The sequence below is a fragment of the Mustela lutreola genome, chromosome 6, assembly GCF_030435805.1.
Source record: "Mustela lutreola isolate mMusLut2 chromosome 6, mMusLut2.pri, whole genome shotgun sequence".
NCBI lineage: Eukaryota > Metazoa > Chordata > Mammalia > Carnivora > Mustelidae > Mustela > Mustela lutreola.
Window position 1 is genome coordinate 122,617,352 of NC_081295.1, and position 13,747 is coordinate 122,631,098.

Genomic DNA, 13,747 nt, shown 5'->3' on the forward strand with positions numbered 1-13,747 from the left:
GGCACATATGGCACCGCCTTTCTCAGTTAGTGCACTGTTGGGTTTGGCCAGCAAACCCTGAGATGGTGAATGAAAAGTTTACTCCAGACACCTTCATAGGAGAATGGAGAGGCCTGAGTACCAGACACTCTAGTGGCAAAAAGCCTTCAGCCAAGCTTTGTCTCCAGTTTCATTGGGGTCATATCAATACACCAAGCACAAGCACAAAGCAAGGAGGAAAGTATAGCCTTACTGGTCAGGACAGTAATATATGGGACATCGTGGGGTAAGGACAAGGAGGCTAGGAGCTCATGAAGTACATGAGCACCACATGTGCCTGTTTCTCCTTGAAATTTAAACATTTCCTCCCTAGAGGAGAGCCTTGAGCTACAGGAAGAATGTGGCCACTTTCAGCCAGGAAATGTCAATGTAGGCCTAAGGTTCTGGGCATTCCTCATTTGTTTTTCAATTAGTCTCACCCAGGGAGGCGTATGGAAGTCAGATTTTGTGTATGCAGATACTGAATTCCTACAGGGCACCAGAGCAAGACGTCTCAGGAGAAAAAGCATTTTTCTTTTCATGGTATTTTTTTTTTGAACCCTATTTTCATTTATTGGCAAGTCAATCTAGAATGAGATAGGATTTTTTTTCTATGCAGGGAGATTGTTTTCAATCTGCTGTAACATGGACGCACACATCTTCACCTTGGAAAATGTACCATTTCAAGCTTTAGCCAGGGAAGATTACTCTTTTTTCAGTTTCGCAATTTTTGTGCTGCTGCCAGAAGTCTTCTCAGCATTTGCTTTGAACTCGACCTTTAGTGCATCTCTCACTGCTTTTGCATGGATCTGGGAGTACTGGATGTAGCTGAGGCCAGCCTGTCGCCAGTACACCACCATGATGTTGCAAGGGTGGGTGCATCAGGTCGAATCACAAGGATGCCTCAATGTCGGCTCAACACGTGGCCCAGCGGCAGGAAGACTCTTTTCGTGTTTTTAAAAAAAGATTTTATTTATGTATTTGTCAGAGAGAGATTGAGTGAGCACAAGCAGGGAGAGTGGCAGGCAGAGAGAGAAGCAGACTCCCTGCTGAGCAGAGAACCCAATGCAGGACTCGATCCCAGGACCCTGGGATCATGACCTGAGCTGAAGGAAGACATTTAACTGAGTGAGCCACCTAGGTGTCCTACTTTTGGTGTTGTTTCCCCCTTGATCTTATGATGCTATTGACAGTGGCCTGGAGAAGACTTAGCTTCTCTTGTCTTTGGGTGAGTGAGTATGGCATTGTAGCAGGTTGTGTTCTAGAGGGCTGCCTCCCAGGGAATCTTGCCAGTTCTTTAGTGAGAGTTTTCTTGCCCAACAGGCTTGGTCTGCAGCGTGTTGGTGAATTTCTTTCCTTCCTGGGGATTCTGGTCCCACCTTGTCCAATAAACAGAATGTCAGTCATATTCTTTCAAATGTATTCCATTTTTTGGATGCTCTACCTCAGCCCTAGAGGTGATGTCTGCTTCCTGTACCTTCTACTTCTGGTTTCCATCGAGTTTTCTTTGATCTCATTCATAATTAATTACCTCTTTCTTTTTTTTTATTTTCTTTTTTCTTTTTTATTTCTTTTCAGCGTAACAGTATTCATTGTTTTTTTCACCACACCCAGTGCTCCATGCAATCCGTGCCCTCCCTAATACCCACCACCTGGTTCCTACAACCCCCAACCCCCCGCCCCTTCAAAACCCTCAGTTTGTTTCTCAGAGTCCATAGTCACTCATGGTTCACCTCCTCTTCCAATTTCCCTCAATTCCCTTCTCCTCTCTTTCTTAATAATTGTCTATCAGATTTTCACTGTTAAAATGACTGATGTGACTTCTGCCTCCTTACTGGACACAGGCTGATATAAACATCTAAACTGAACTGTATGTTCTCATAGTATATGGGAAACAGTAATGGAGGAATGTTCAAATTTATTTAAAAAAAACAATAAAGCCATAAATATACTCATTGGGATCTGTGCATATATTTTAAATACTCTACATGATAATACATTATATGACATGTTCATCTCCTCCTTCCATATGGCTTGTGCCTTTATGACAGTGGATTACTTTTAGATGGGCTATGGGTATATTTCCATTGAAATGGAGAGGAAAGGAAGGTATGGAAGGGATATGAATTATCCACACAAAAAAAGAGGTATCCTTTGAAACAAATGCACCAGCTGCCATGGTTTTAACCAGATGGTTTTAACCAGAAAGAATGTTTAAAACAATAATTCTTGGGAGGAGTGGGGTCAACCTCATGGTAGAATGAGTCCTTCCATTTGTCTCCCCCTTTCTGTTTACAACTAGTAGGATTCCAAAACCCAACAAAGGTTCCTCTGCACAGCACACCAGACACCAAAGAGATCCATCCATGTTTACATTTGAAGGAGTGCGGATTGGGCCTCATGGAGACCAGAGCCCAGGCAGCTTGGTGAGGCCTGTTACCTTGGCTTCTACAGTGGTGGTAATGCTCACCTGTGACTCCTGTGGCGGAGAAGGTGGGGGTGGAAAGGGGTGAGTGAAAGTCTATTTGGCCCTGTGGGCTGTGGCTGGAGGACCCATATTTATGAAGCCACAGAGCAGGGTCCCCTGAAGTAGGACATCTGTGACCAGGAGGGGACAGTGGGGGGAAGGAAAAGGCAAGGGAGGGAGGCAGAGAAGAAGAAACACTTTATGCACCGTCTGATCTGAGAGTTCAGCAACAGAACTCCCAGGTCTGAGGGACTCCTGAACTTGAGGATCCTCTACCTGGAGTGTGGGGCACACCCAAAGCCCAAGGGCTTAGTACATACTGGCCCCTCCAGTGTGCCAGCCTCCTACTTTTTTTTTTTTTTTCTTTAAGCCTGGTCTATACAGCCACCAGGGCTACTCTGGAAAGAGCAACCAAAAACTTGTGCTCTTCTGCCATCTGTTGTAATACTAAAGAACGGCCTCTAACCTCCCACCCATGAACAGTTAGAATCAAAGTTTTAAAATTTTACCTACACACAAAAGGTGTTGGCTACTTCAAACTATTTGGCAGAGGAAAATCTCCGTAAAGAGCATGAAAAATCATGGTAATATGCTTTTGCTAAAAGAAAATGACAGTTCTCTAGCCACCAACCCTACATTTACAGAAGATTGTGATCTAAGTAATAGAGAATTCAAAATAACTGTCAGAACAGAATTCAGCAAGATACAAGAGAATCGGGCAATTCAATGAACTCAGTAATAAAATGAATGGGTAGAAGGAGTACTTTGCCCAAGAGACTGAATTTCTAAAAAAGCACCAAACCGAAATTCTGGAGCTAAACTCAGTAAATGAGATGAAGAATGCATTAGAAACATTGGAAATAGAGCAGATGAGATGGAAGGGAGAATACATGGTCTGAAAGGTGGAATCTAGAAATGATTCAGGTAGAAGTGAAGAGAACTAAGGTTTATTTATTTTTTTTTAAGTGAAGAAACCCTGGGGTGCCTGGCTGCTTCAGTTAGTGGGGCATCTGACTCTTGATCTTTGGGTTGTGACCTGGAGCCCTAAGTTGCATGTAGAGATTACTTAAAAGAAAAGCAAGCTTAGAAAATGTAGAAAATGTAGAAATCCTGCAACAGCTACCAGTCTCCATTAGGAGAACCTGTTAAGAATAGTGGGTATACCAAAAGGAAAAGAGAAGGAGAAGAGGGACAGAGTTGTTATCTCAAAAGTGTTGTGGTGAACTTCCCATTCCTGGGGAAAGAAGTGGACATTGAAGTCTGTGAAGTTAATAGCTAACCTTTTTATCTCAATACAAAAATACCATCTCCAAGACACTTTCCAATGACACTGTCAAATGTCAATGATAAAGAAGGAAACTTGAAAGGATAGAAGAAAGTAACCTAAAAATGAGCCCCCATAAGAGAGAATATCAGCAGATTTCTCAGCAGAAATTCTGCAGGCTAGGAGAGAGTGGAATGACATACTCATAGCATTGACAAATAAATATTGTCAGACAAGAAATCTGTATCCAGGATTTATCTTTCAGACATGAAGGAGAAATAAAGACTTCCCCAGACAAAAAACACTTGAGGGAATCCCCCACCACTAGTCCTGCCTCCAAGACATATTGAACAGAACTTAATACTGTAATGAGGAGATGAAGGTAAATTAATACTGTAATGAAGAGATGAGATGAGACTCTGAGTTAGCTGGCAGACAGAGTCAGAAACTGTAACCTTATTTTAGAATAGGGCACTAAACACTTAATGATAACAGCAATGGTTAAAATTATTAAAAATAAATAGAGCTACTACAGTTGGTAACAAACCCATACCAGGAAAAGAGTTTGTAACAGCAAAAATTCAAAGGGAGAGGAGGAAAATGAGAACAGCCATGCAGGCATATGAAGAAAAGTTGCCAACAGCAGGAAAAGCACCATTTAATCTATGAGACAGTTTATACAAACCTCAGGGTAAGACAAAACAATATCTAGAGCAGAGAGAACCTTAAAAAAGGGGAAACTGAGGGAATCATCATGGAAAACCAGCAACTGACAGAAGTAGACAGAAACACAAAGAAGAAGAAATAATAAAGATACAAAACAACAGAAAAGAAAAGATAAAATGACAATAGCATCAATAATCACTTAATCGTAAATGGATGACTTTACCAATCAAATGACAGAGAGTGCCTTGATAAATTAAAAACATAGACCCAAGTTTGTGACACTTTCAGAAGGCTCACTTTAGCTGTAAGGACAAATGTAGGTTTATAGTGTAGGAATGGATGTGGATAACCCAAGCAAATGGTACCAATAAGAAAGCAGGTGCAACCATATGTACATCAGACAAGATAGACTTCAAGCCAGAAAGAAGATACAACAGTTGTAAATACATGTGCCCTCAACACCTGAGCATTGAAATACATTAAACAAATACAGATCATAAGGGAGAAATACACAGTGATCCAGTAATAGGGACCTCAGTACCCCACGGTCCACAATGGATGGATCATCCAGATGCAGAATCGGCAAGGAAACAGAACGTAACCACACTTCAGAAAAAAATGACAGACATTTACAGAACATTCTGTTCAGCAGCAGAGGAATGCATATTCTTCTCATGTGTACATTGTAGATCCCCTGATGGAACACAGAAATTTTAACAAAATTAAGAAGACTGAAATCATATCAGCCAACTTCTCTGACTACATTGGTATGAAAGTAAAAATGAACAAGAGGAAACTGAGTAGACCTAAAAATATGTGGGAAAGAGGTGACAACATTTTAAACAACTGAGGCCAGACACCTGAGGCCAGATTCTTGGACTAGTCTTGAAAGCATATGCAGAACTACATTGTATTAGTTGCAATATTACCTTAGCAGCATGTCACGTTTTATTCCCTACTAAGGATGTTTTTGCATGTCTTAACCTCATGCATGATCAATCATTTACTTTGCTTTTTACCCCCTACTCCTAGTTTACCCACTGATTATAGAAACCTAATGGGGAGTGGAAAGAAACATTTGTCTCAAAATTATCTGACATACCTGATCTTTCCATGTCCCTAATGGGGTGCCTTATTTTCCAGAAGAATATAGAGCTCCAGATTCTTTCAAGGCCCACCCTCTCAAGGTTTCCAGGAACACCTCATTGTCCTCCTTCACCTACCTACATTCACCTCCTTCCCCAAACAAGTAGTGGCTGTCCATTTTCCACCAGAGGGCAATGCAGCCTTGGGAATGATAGCCAGCCTTCTCACTAGGCTTTTCTTGTGATAAGGAAGCTTGCTTTGCCTCAAAACTCATGTCTCAGACATTAGTTTACTGGGCACTGGGTGCTCAACTAGTCTGAGTTTGGTAACACAATCAATAGGTCAAAGAGGAAATCAAAAGGGAAATAAAATAATGGTCTCAAACAAGTGAAAATGAAAATACAATATATCAAATTTTGTGGGTTGCTGTAAAAGCAGCTCTGAGAGGAAGTTTAGAGCAACAAAAAATTAGAAAGATGTCAATCTGCCTTTACACTTCAGTGAACTAGAAAAAGAGGGACAAATTAAGCCCAAAGTTAACAAAAGGAAAGAGATAATAAAAAATCAGAGCAGAATTAAATGAAATAGAGGCCAGAAAAACAATCAAAAGGATCAATGAAACTAAAAGCTGGTTCTAGAAGATGATGAACACAAACTGGCAAAAATTTGGCTAGTCTAAGAGAAAAAGAGACATAATACTGTATGGTGACTAACATAATATAATAAAAAAAGAAGAAATAAAAGAGGGTTATTACAACGGGTAGGACAGGAATATGTAGAAACATGAAAGACTATGAATAATTGCATACCAACCAATTATATATCTAAAAGAAATGGGTCCATTCCTAGAAACACACAACTGACCAAGACTGACTTAAGAAGATGTAGACAACCTGCACAGATCAGTCTAGTCATCTGAGAGGCACAGGTGGAGGCTGAAGGGCAGGAAGACAGGCTTGTAGGGGAGGCACAAACACCAGAGATCATGGGTTTGAGGAACACATGGAGCCTACAGGCCCCCACATTGCGACTGGCATACACAAGGAGCTCTCCTTATGGCCATTCTCTACCCACTGATAACCAGATAAGCTCTGACCTGGCTGAGTTCCAAGAGCCCCGTCAACTTGCCTCTGTATTCATTGTGGAGAACTGGGCACCAGGAGCTTTGGAAAAGATACAGTGAGATTCCAGAAAAATGGCGTCCCCTCTCCACTATTATCCCTGCCAGAAAGACAGCTCTCCCTGTGGACCTACCTATTTGTCTTTTTCCCCAGAGCCCAGCTGGTGGAGGATGTGCCCTGGGACAATGTCGCTGCTGCAAAGGGGCAGGTCTTTCTACTACCATCTGACTGAATAGGACAAGTAGGGACTCTGCCTTCACACCAGTGTGAGGAACCCCAGCCCTCAGGACACTTATCCAGGCCCCGCCCCTCCTAGCATCCTGCACAGCCACTGTGGAGCTTTTCTGAATGGCAATGTGCACTCCAAAGTCCCTGTTATTAAAGAGAACTTGTTAGAGAACAAAGATTTGTTGAAGCCATGCCATGCTTGGAAGCTGTCCTGATGTTCTTCCTGATCTTAGTCCTGTGAAATCCCTGCAATGAACACCTTTCTGATGTTAATCAGAGCAAAATGTGCTCCCTGACCAGCCTGCCAGTATGCCTGTCCTTCCACCAGCCATGAACACAGGTAGATCCCTACCTTATCTCACCAACCTGCACTTTCCCCTGGCATTTTCCACCTCCCAGGTCCCTGATGAGACCTGAGTGAGGACATCCGTACCTCCAAATTAAGACACGGCATGAGCCACATCAGGATCTGTGGGAGCCAGTGCCTGGACCAACCTTGGGCTATGATGAGACAGGACTTTACTCCCTGCTCAGCTACCCATCCTGTGGTCTTCCCTGGGCAGTCCCAACCCCTGGGCTTCCTAGAGTAGTCCCCACCCCCATGTTCAAGGCTCTGATAGCCACCCCTCACTGTCAGCCTCCTCCCTGGGTCACCCTTCACTCAGTGCACTGCATCTCTCATCCTCCAATTCCTCCCTCTCTGCTTCATCTCCTGTGCTGGGTACCCCCCTTACCCAGCTTCTCCCCCCTGGAATCCTTTCTTGCCACCACCATGTTCCCCTCAGCCTCCTGAGCTTGCCCAAGGGCTCAGCTGACACCCAAGAGCAACTGCTCAGAAAGTTTGTGACAACAATGTCACCTGCCTTGTCCTGCATCACTCAGGGTGTCCCCCTGGATAACAGCAAACTGTCCACTGTCTAGAGGCTGACTCCATACCCATACAGCCCCCCAAATTTGGTTCTGCCCACCCAGCCACCTACCCCAAAGTCTCTATAACATCCCGTGATATCCTCTCCGGCCTATTCAAAGCAACCTTCAGGTGGGCAGCCCCTGTGTAGCCCACCACACTGTGGGACACTATACCCACCCAGCTCAATGGGCATGAGCAAGAATTTTACCATCAGCCAGTGAGGGACTTCAGCCTGGGGAACCTGTTTCCTCACAGCATGCTCTTTGATGACTGCTGCTAGGACTTGTTTGTCCCCTGGCATGCACACACTCTGTCTCAGCAGCAAGAGTGGTTTAGCATGGAAGCCCATCAACCAGCCTGATATTGGATCCCCCAGCTTTTCTGAGGGGCCTTTATTTTTAGGAAACAAGGGGCCAATTAAAGGCCTACAGGACCCCCATGCCCTCAACCACCAGAACTTGACCTCTGTTCCTGCCATGGCTCAGGGGCCAACAGCATCCTCCCAGGAGGGTCCTCCCCAGGTTATTGTAAGGAGATTGTGGCAGCTCTGGCTGGAGTGCCTGGCTTTGAAGGATTATCAACCTAGCTGGGGTCGGGTTGGGGCTGGAGGAGTTGTTGCACATGAAAACACTGGGCCTGGAACGATTCCACATGCTGAGCAACCCCTATGGCTTGCTGAGTGATCCTGCTGTGGAGGACTTATTCCAAAGTCAGCATCTGCAGTGAGGAGCCTTCTCAACCTCCCTCTTCTTGGCCCTGCCCCATCACTCTTCCTTTTCTCCATTCCCCTGGGCCAGGAGAGACTCCACTCTGCCCACATAGCCTCTGTCTAAACTGAATGAAGATCCCAAGAATGAGGAAAAGCCAGGGGTTTGTCCTGGTGGCCCCTGAATTCTGCATAAGGGTTGGGTCCAGTGAAGCTCAAAGGGGGCCTAACACTTATAACCTGTAACTCAAGAGATAGAGTAAGCAATCAAAAAACTCCCAAAAGAAAACTTCGTGGTCAAATGGCTTCACTAGTGAATTCTATGAACATGCAGTGGAAAACTAACACCAATACTCCTCATTATTCCAGAATGTTAAGGAAGAGGCAAGAATTTTGAATTCATTCTACAAAGGGAGTATCATTTTGATAGCAAACCAGATAAGGACACCACCACAAGAAAAAAGCAATAAACCAGTATTGTTGATGAATACAGATGGGAAAATTCTCAGTTATCAAACTGAGTTCACACATTAAACAAATTAGGCACCATAGCTAAATGGGATTTATCTGTGGGATGCAAGGGTAGTTGAACCTACAAAGATCAATAAGTGTAATTCAATACGCCAAGAAAAGGAAAGATAAAAATCACACGATCATCTCAAAAGTTGCCCAAAGAAATTAGACAAAATATACCATTCTTTTTTTTAATTTTTAATTTTTAATAAACATATATTATATTTTTATCCCCAGGGGTACAGGTCTGTGAATCGCCAGGTTTACACACTTCACAGCACTCACCAAAGCACATACCCTCCCCAATGTCCATAACCCCACCCCCCTTCTCTCAAACCCCCTCCCCCCAGCAACCCTCAGTTTGTTTTGTGACATTAAGAGTCACTTATGGTTTGTCTCCCTCCCAATCCCATCTTGTTTCACTGATTCTTATCCTACCCACTTAAGCCTCCAGGTTGCATCACCACTTCCTCATATCAGGGAGATCATATGATTGTTGTCTTTCTCCGCTTGACTTATTTCGCTAAGCCTGATACCCTCTAGTTCCATCCACGTTGTCGCAAATGGCAAGATTTCATTTCTTTTGATGGCTGCATAGTATTCCATTGTGTATATATACCACTTCTTCTTTATCCATTCATCTGTGGATGGACATCTAGGTTCTTTCTATAGTTTGACTATTGTAGACATTGCTGCTATAAACATTTGGGTGCACGTGTCCCTTCAGATCACTATGTTTTATATTTAGGGTAAATACCCAGTGGGGCAATTGCTGGGTCATAGGGTAGCTCTATTTTCAACTTTTTGAAGAACCTCCATGCTGTTTTCCAGAGTGGCTGCACCAGCTTGCATTCCCACCAACAGTGTAGGAAGGTTCCCCTTTCTCCGCATCCTCGCGAGCATCTGTCATTTCCTGACTTGTTAATTTTAGCCATTCTGACTGGTGTGAGGTAATATCTCATTGTGGATTTGATTTGTATTTCCCTGATGCCGAGTGATATGGAGCACTTTTTCATGTGTCTGTTGGCCATCTGGATGTCTTCTTTGCAGAAATGTCTGCTCATGTCCTCTGCCCATTTCTTGATTGGATTATTTGTTCTTTGGGTATCGAGGTTGCTAATTTCTTTATAGATTTTGGACACTAGTCCTTTATCTGATATGTCATTCGCAAATATCTTCTCCCATTCTGTCAGTTGTATTTTGGTTTTGTTAAGTGTTTCCTTTGCTGTGCAAAAGCTTTTGATCTTGATGAAATCCCAATAGTTCATTTTTGCCCTTGCTTCCCTTGCCTTTGGTGTTGTTCCTAGGAAGATGTTGCTGCGGCTGAGGTTGAAGAGGTTGCTGCCTGTGTTCTCCTCAAGGATTTTGATGGATTCCTTTCTCACAATGAGGTCCTTCATCCATTTTGAGTCTATTTTTGTTTGTGGTGTAAGGAAATGGTCCAATTTCATTTTTCTGCATGTGGCTGTCCAATTATCCCAGCACCATTTATTGAAGAGGCTGTCTTTTTTCCATTGGACATTCTTTCCTGCTTTGTCGAAGATTAGTTGACCATAGAGTTGAGAGTCTATTTCTGGGCTCTCTATTCTGTTCCATTGATCTATATGTGTCTGTTTTTGTGCCAGTACCATGCTGTCTTGATGATGACAGCTTTGTAATAGAGCTTGAAGTCTAGAATTCTGATGCCACCAACTTTGGCTTTCTTTTTCAATATCCTTTTGGCTATTCGAGGTCTTTTTCTGGTTCCATATAAATTTTAGAATTATTTGTTCCATTTCTTTGAAAAAGATGGATGGTACTTTGATAGGAATTGCATTAAATGTGTAGATTGCTTTAGGTAGCATAGACATTTGCACAATATTTATTCTTCCAATCAAGGAGCATGGAACATTTTTCCATTTCTTTTGTCTTCCTCAATTTCTTTCATGAGTACATTATAATTTTCTGAGTATAGATTCTGTGCCTCTTTGGTTAGGTTTATTCCTAGGTATCTTATGGTTTTGGGTGCAATTGTAAATGGGATTGACTCCTTAATTTCCTTTTCTTCTGTCTTGTTGTTGGTGTAGAGAAATGCAACTGTTTTCTGTGCATTGATTTTATATCCTGACACTTTACTGGATTCCTGTACAAGTTCTAGCAGTTTTGGAGTGGAGTCTTTTGGGTTTTCCACATATAGTATCATATCATCTGTGAAGAGTGATAATTTGACTTCTTCTTTGCCGATTTGGATGCCTTTAATTTCCTTTTGTTGTCTGATTGCTGAGGCTAGGACTTCTAGTACTATGTTGAATAGCTGTGTTCCTGACCTTAGCGGAAAAGCTTTCAGTTTTTCTATATTAAGAATGACAGTGGGTTAAAGCCTCTGCCTTCGGCTCAGGTCATGATCCCAGGGTCCTGGGATCGAGTCCCGCATCGGGCTCTCTGTTCCGTGGGGAGCCTGCTTCCTCGTCTCTCTCTGCCTGCCTCTCTGCCAACTTGTGTTCTCTGTCTGTCAAATAAATAAATAAAATCTTTAAAAAAAAAAAAAAAAAAAAAAAGAATGATATTTGCGGTGGGTTTTTCATAGATGGCTTTGATGATATTGAGGTATGTGCCCTCTATCCCTACACTTTGAAGAGTTTTGATCAGGAATGGATGCTGCACTTTGTCAAATGCTTTTTCAGCATCTATGGAAAGTATCATATGATTCTTCTTCTTTCTTTTATTGATGTGTTGTATCACACTGATTGATTTGCAGATGTTGAACCAAACTTGCAGCCCTGGAATAAATCCCACTTGGTCGTGGTGAATAATCCTTTTAATGTACTGTTGAATCCTATTGGCTTGTGTTTTGGTGAGAATTTTTGCATCTCTGTTCATCAAGGATATTGGCCTATAGCTCTCTTTTTTGATGGGATCCTTGTCTGGTTTGGGGATCAAGGTGATGCTGGCCTCATAAAATGAGTTTGGAAGTTTTCCTTCCATTTCTATTTTTTGGAACAGTTTCAGGAGAATAGGAATTAGTTCTTCTTGAAATGTTTGGTAGAATTCCCCCGGGAAGCCGTCTGGCCCTGGGCTTTTGTTTGTTTGGAGATTTTTGATGACTGTTTCAATCTCCTTACTGGTTATGGGTCTGTTCAGGCTTTCTATTTCTTCCTGGTTCAGTTGTGGTAGTTTATACGTTTCTAGGAATGCATCCATTTCTTCCAGATTGTCAAATTTGTTGGCGTAGAGTTGCTCATAGTATGTTCTTATAATAGTTTGTATTTATTTGGTGTTAGTTGTGATCTCTCCTCTTTCATTCATGATTTTCTTTATTTGGGTCCTTTCTCTTTTCTTTTTGATAAGTCTGGACAGGGGTTTATCAATTTTATTAATTCGTTCAAAGAACCAGCTCCTAATTCATTGATTTGCTCTATTGTTTTTTTGGTTTCTATTTCATTGATTTCTGCTCTGATCTTTATGATTTCTCTTCTCCTGCTGGGCTTAGAGTTTCTTTCTTGTTCTTTCTCCAGCTCCATTAGGTGTAGGCTTAGGTTGTGTACCTTAGACCTTTCTTATTTCTTGAGAAAGGCTTGTACCACTATATATTTTCCTCTCAGGACTGCCTTTGTTGTGTCCCACAGATTTTGAACCGTTGTATTTTCATTATCATTTGTTACCATGATTTTTTTCAATTCTTCTTTAATTTCCTGGTTGACCCATTCATTCTTTAGAAGGATGCTGTTTAATCTCCATGTATTTGGGTTCTTTCCAAACTTCCTCTTGTGTTTGAGTTCTAGCTTTAGAGCATTGTGGTCTGAAAATATGCAGGGAATGATCCCAATCTTTTGATACCGGTTGAGTCCTGATTTAGGACCGAGGATGTGATCTATTCTGGAGAATGTTCCATGTGCACGAGAGAAGAATGTGTATTCTGTTGCTTTGGGATGAAATGTTCTGAATATATCTGTGATATCCATCTGCTCCAGTGTGTCACTTAGGCCTTTATTTCCTTGCTGATCTGTCAGCAAGGATGATCTCTCCATTTCAGTGAGGGGAGTGTTAAAGTCCCCTACTATTATTGTATTATTGTTGATGTGGTTCTTTGATTTTGTTATTAATTGGTTTATATAGTTGGCTGCTCCCACATTGGGGGCATAGATATTTAAAATTGTTAAATCTTCTTGTTGGACAGACTCTTTGAGTATGACATAGTGTCCTTCCTCATCTCTTATTATAGTCTTTGGCTTAAAATCTAATTGATCTGATATAAGGATTGCCACTCCTGCTTTCTTCTGATGTCCATTAGCATGGTAAATTCTTTTCCACCCCCTCACTTTAAATCTGGAGGTGTCTTCGGGCTTAAAATGAGTTTCTTGGAGGCAACATATAGATGGGTTTTTGTTTTTTTATCCATTCTGATACCCTGTGTCTTTTGAATGGGGCATTTAGCTCATTAACATTCAGGATAACTATTGAGAGATATGAATTTAGTGCCATTGTATTGCCTGTAAGGTGACTGTTACTGTATATTGTCTCTGTTCCTTTCTGATCTACGACTTATAGGCTCTCTCTTTGCTTAGAAGACCCCTTTCAAGATTTCCTGTAGAGCTGGTTTGGTGTTTGCAAATTCTTTCCATTTTTGTTTGTCCTGGAAGCTTTTAATCTCTCCTTCTATTTTCAATGATAGCCTAGCTGGATATAGTATTCTTGGCTGCATGTTTTTCTCGTTAAGTGCTCTGAAAATATCATGCCAGCTCACTCTGGCCTGCCAGGTCTCTGTGGATAAGTCAGCTGCCAATCTAAT

The 13,747-nt window shown here is 42.0% G+C and overlaps 1 protein-coding gene and 1 pseudogene across 1 annotated transcript; one reads left to right on the forward strand and one right to left on the reverse strand.

Annotated features, from left to right (window-relative positions):
- Window positions 1-680: 680 nt before the first annotated feature.
- Window positions 681-889, reverse strand: LOC131834304 (ATP synthase subunit epsilon, mitochondrial-like). The gene has a single exon (XM_059178792.1). The coding sequence runs from the start codon at window positions 876-878 to the stop codon at window positions 723-725; it is 156 nt and encodes a 51-aa protein (XP_059034775.1). The 5' UTR covers window positions 879-889; the 3' UTR covers window positions 681-722.
- A 5,597-nt stretch (window positions 890-6,486) lies between these two features.
- LOC131834298 (CREB-regulated transcription coactivator 2-like) lies at window positions 6,487-8,486 on the forward strand (annotated as a pseudogene).
- The last annotated feature ends 5,261 nt before the right edge of the window (window positions 8,487-13,747 follow it).

Excerpts from the sequence above, each read along its gene's own strand:
- LOC131834304 (XM_059178792.1), bottom strand. The coding sequence starts at position 878 with ATGGTGGTGTACTGGCGACAGGCTGGCCTCAGCTACATCCAGTACTCC.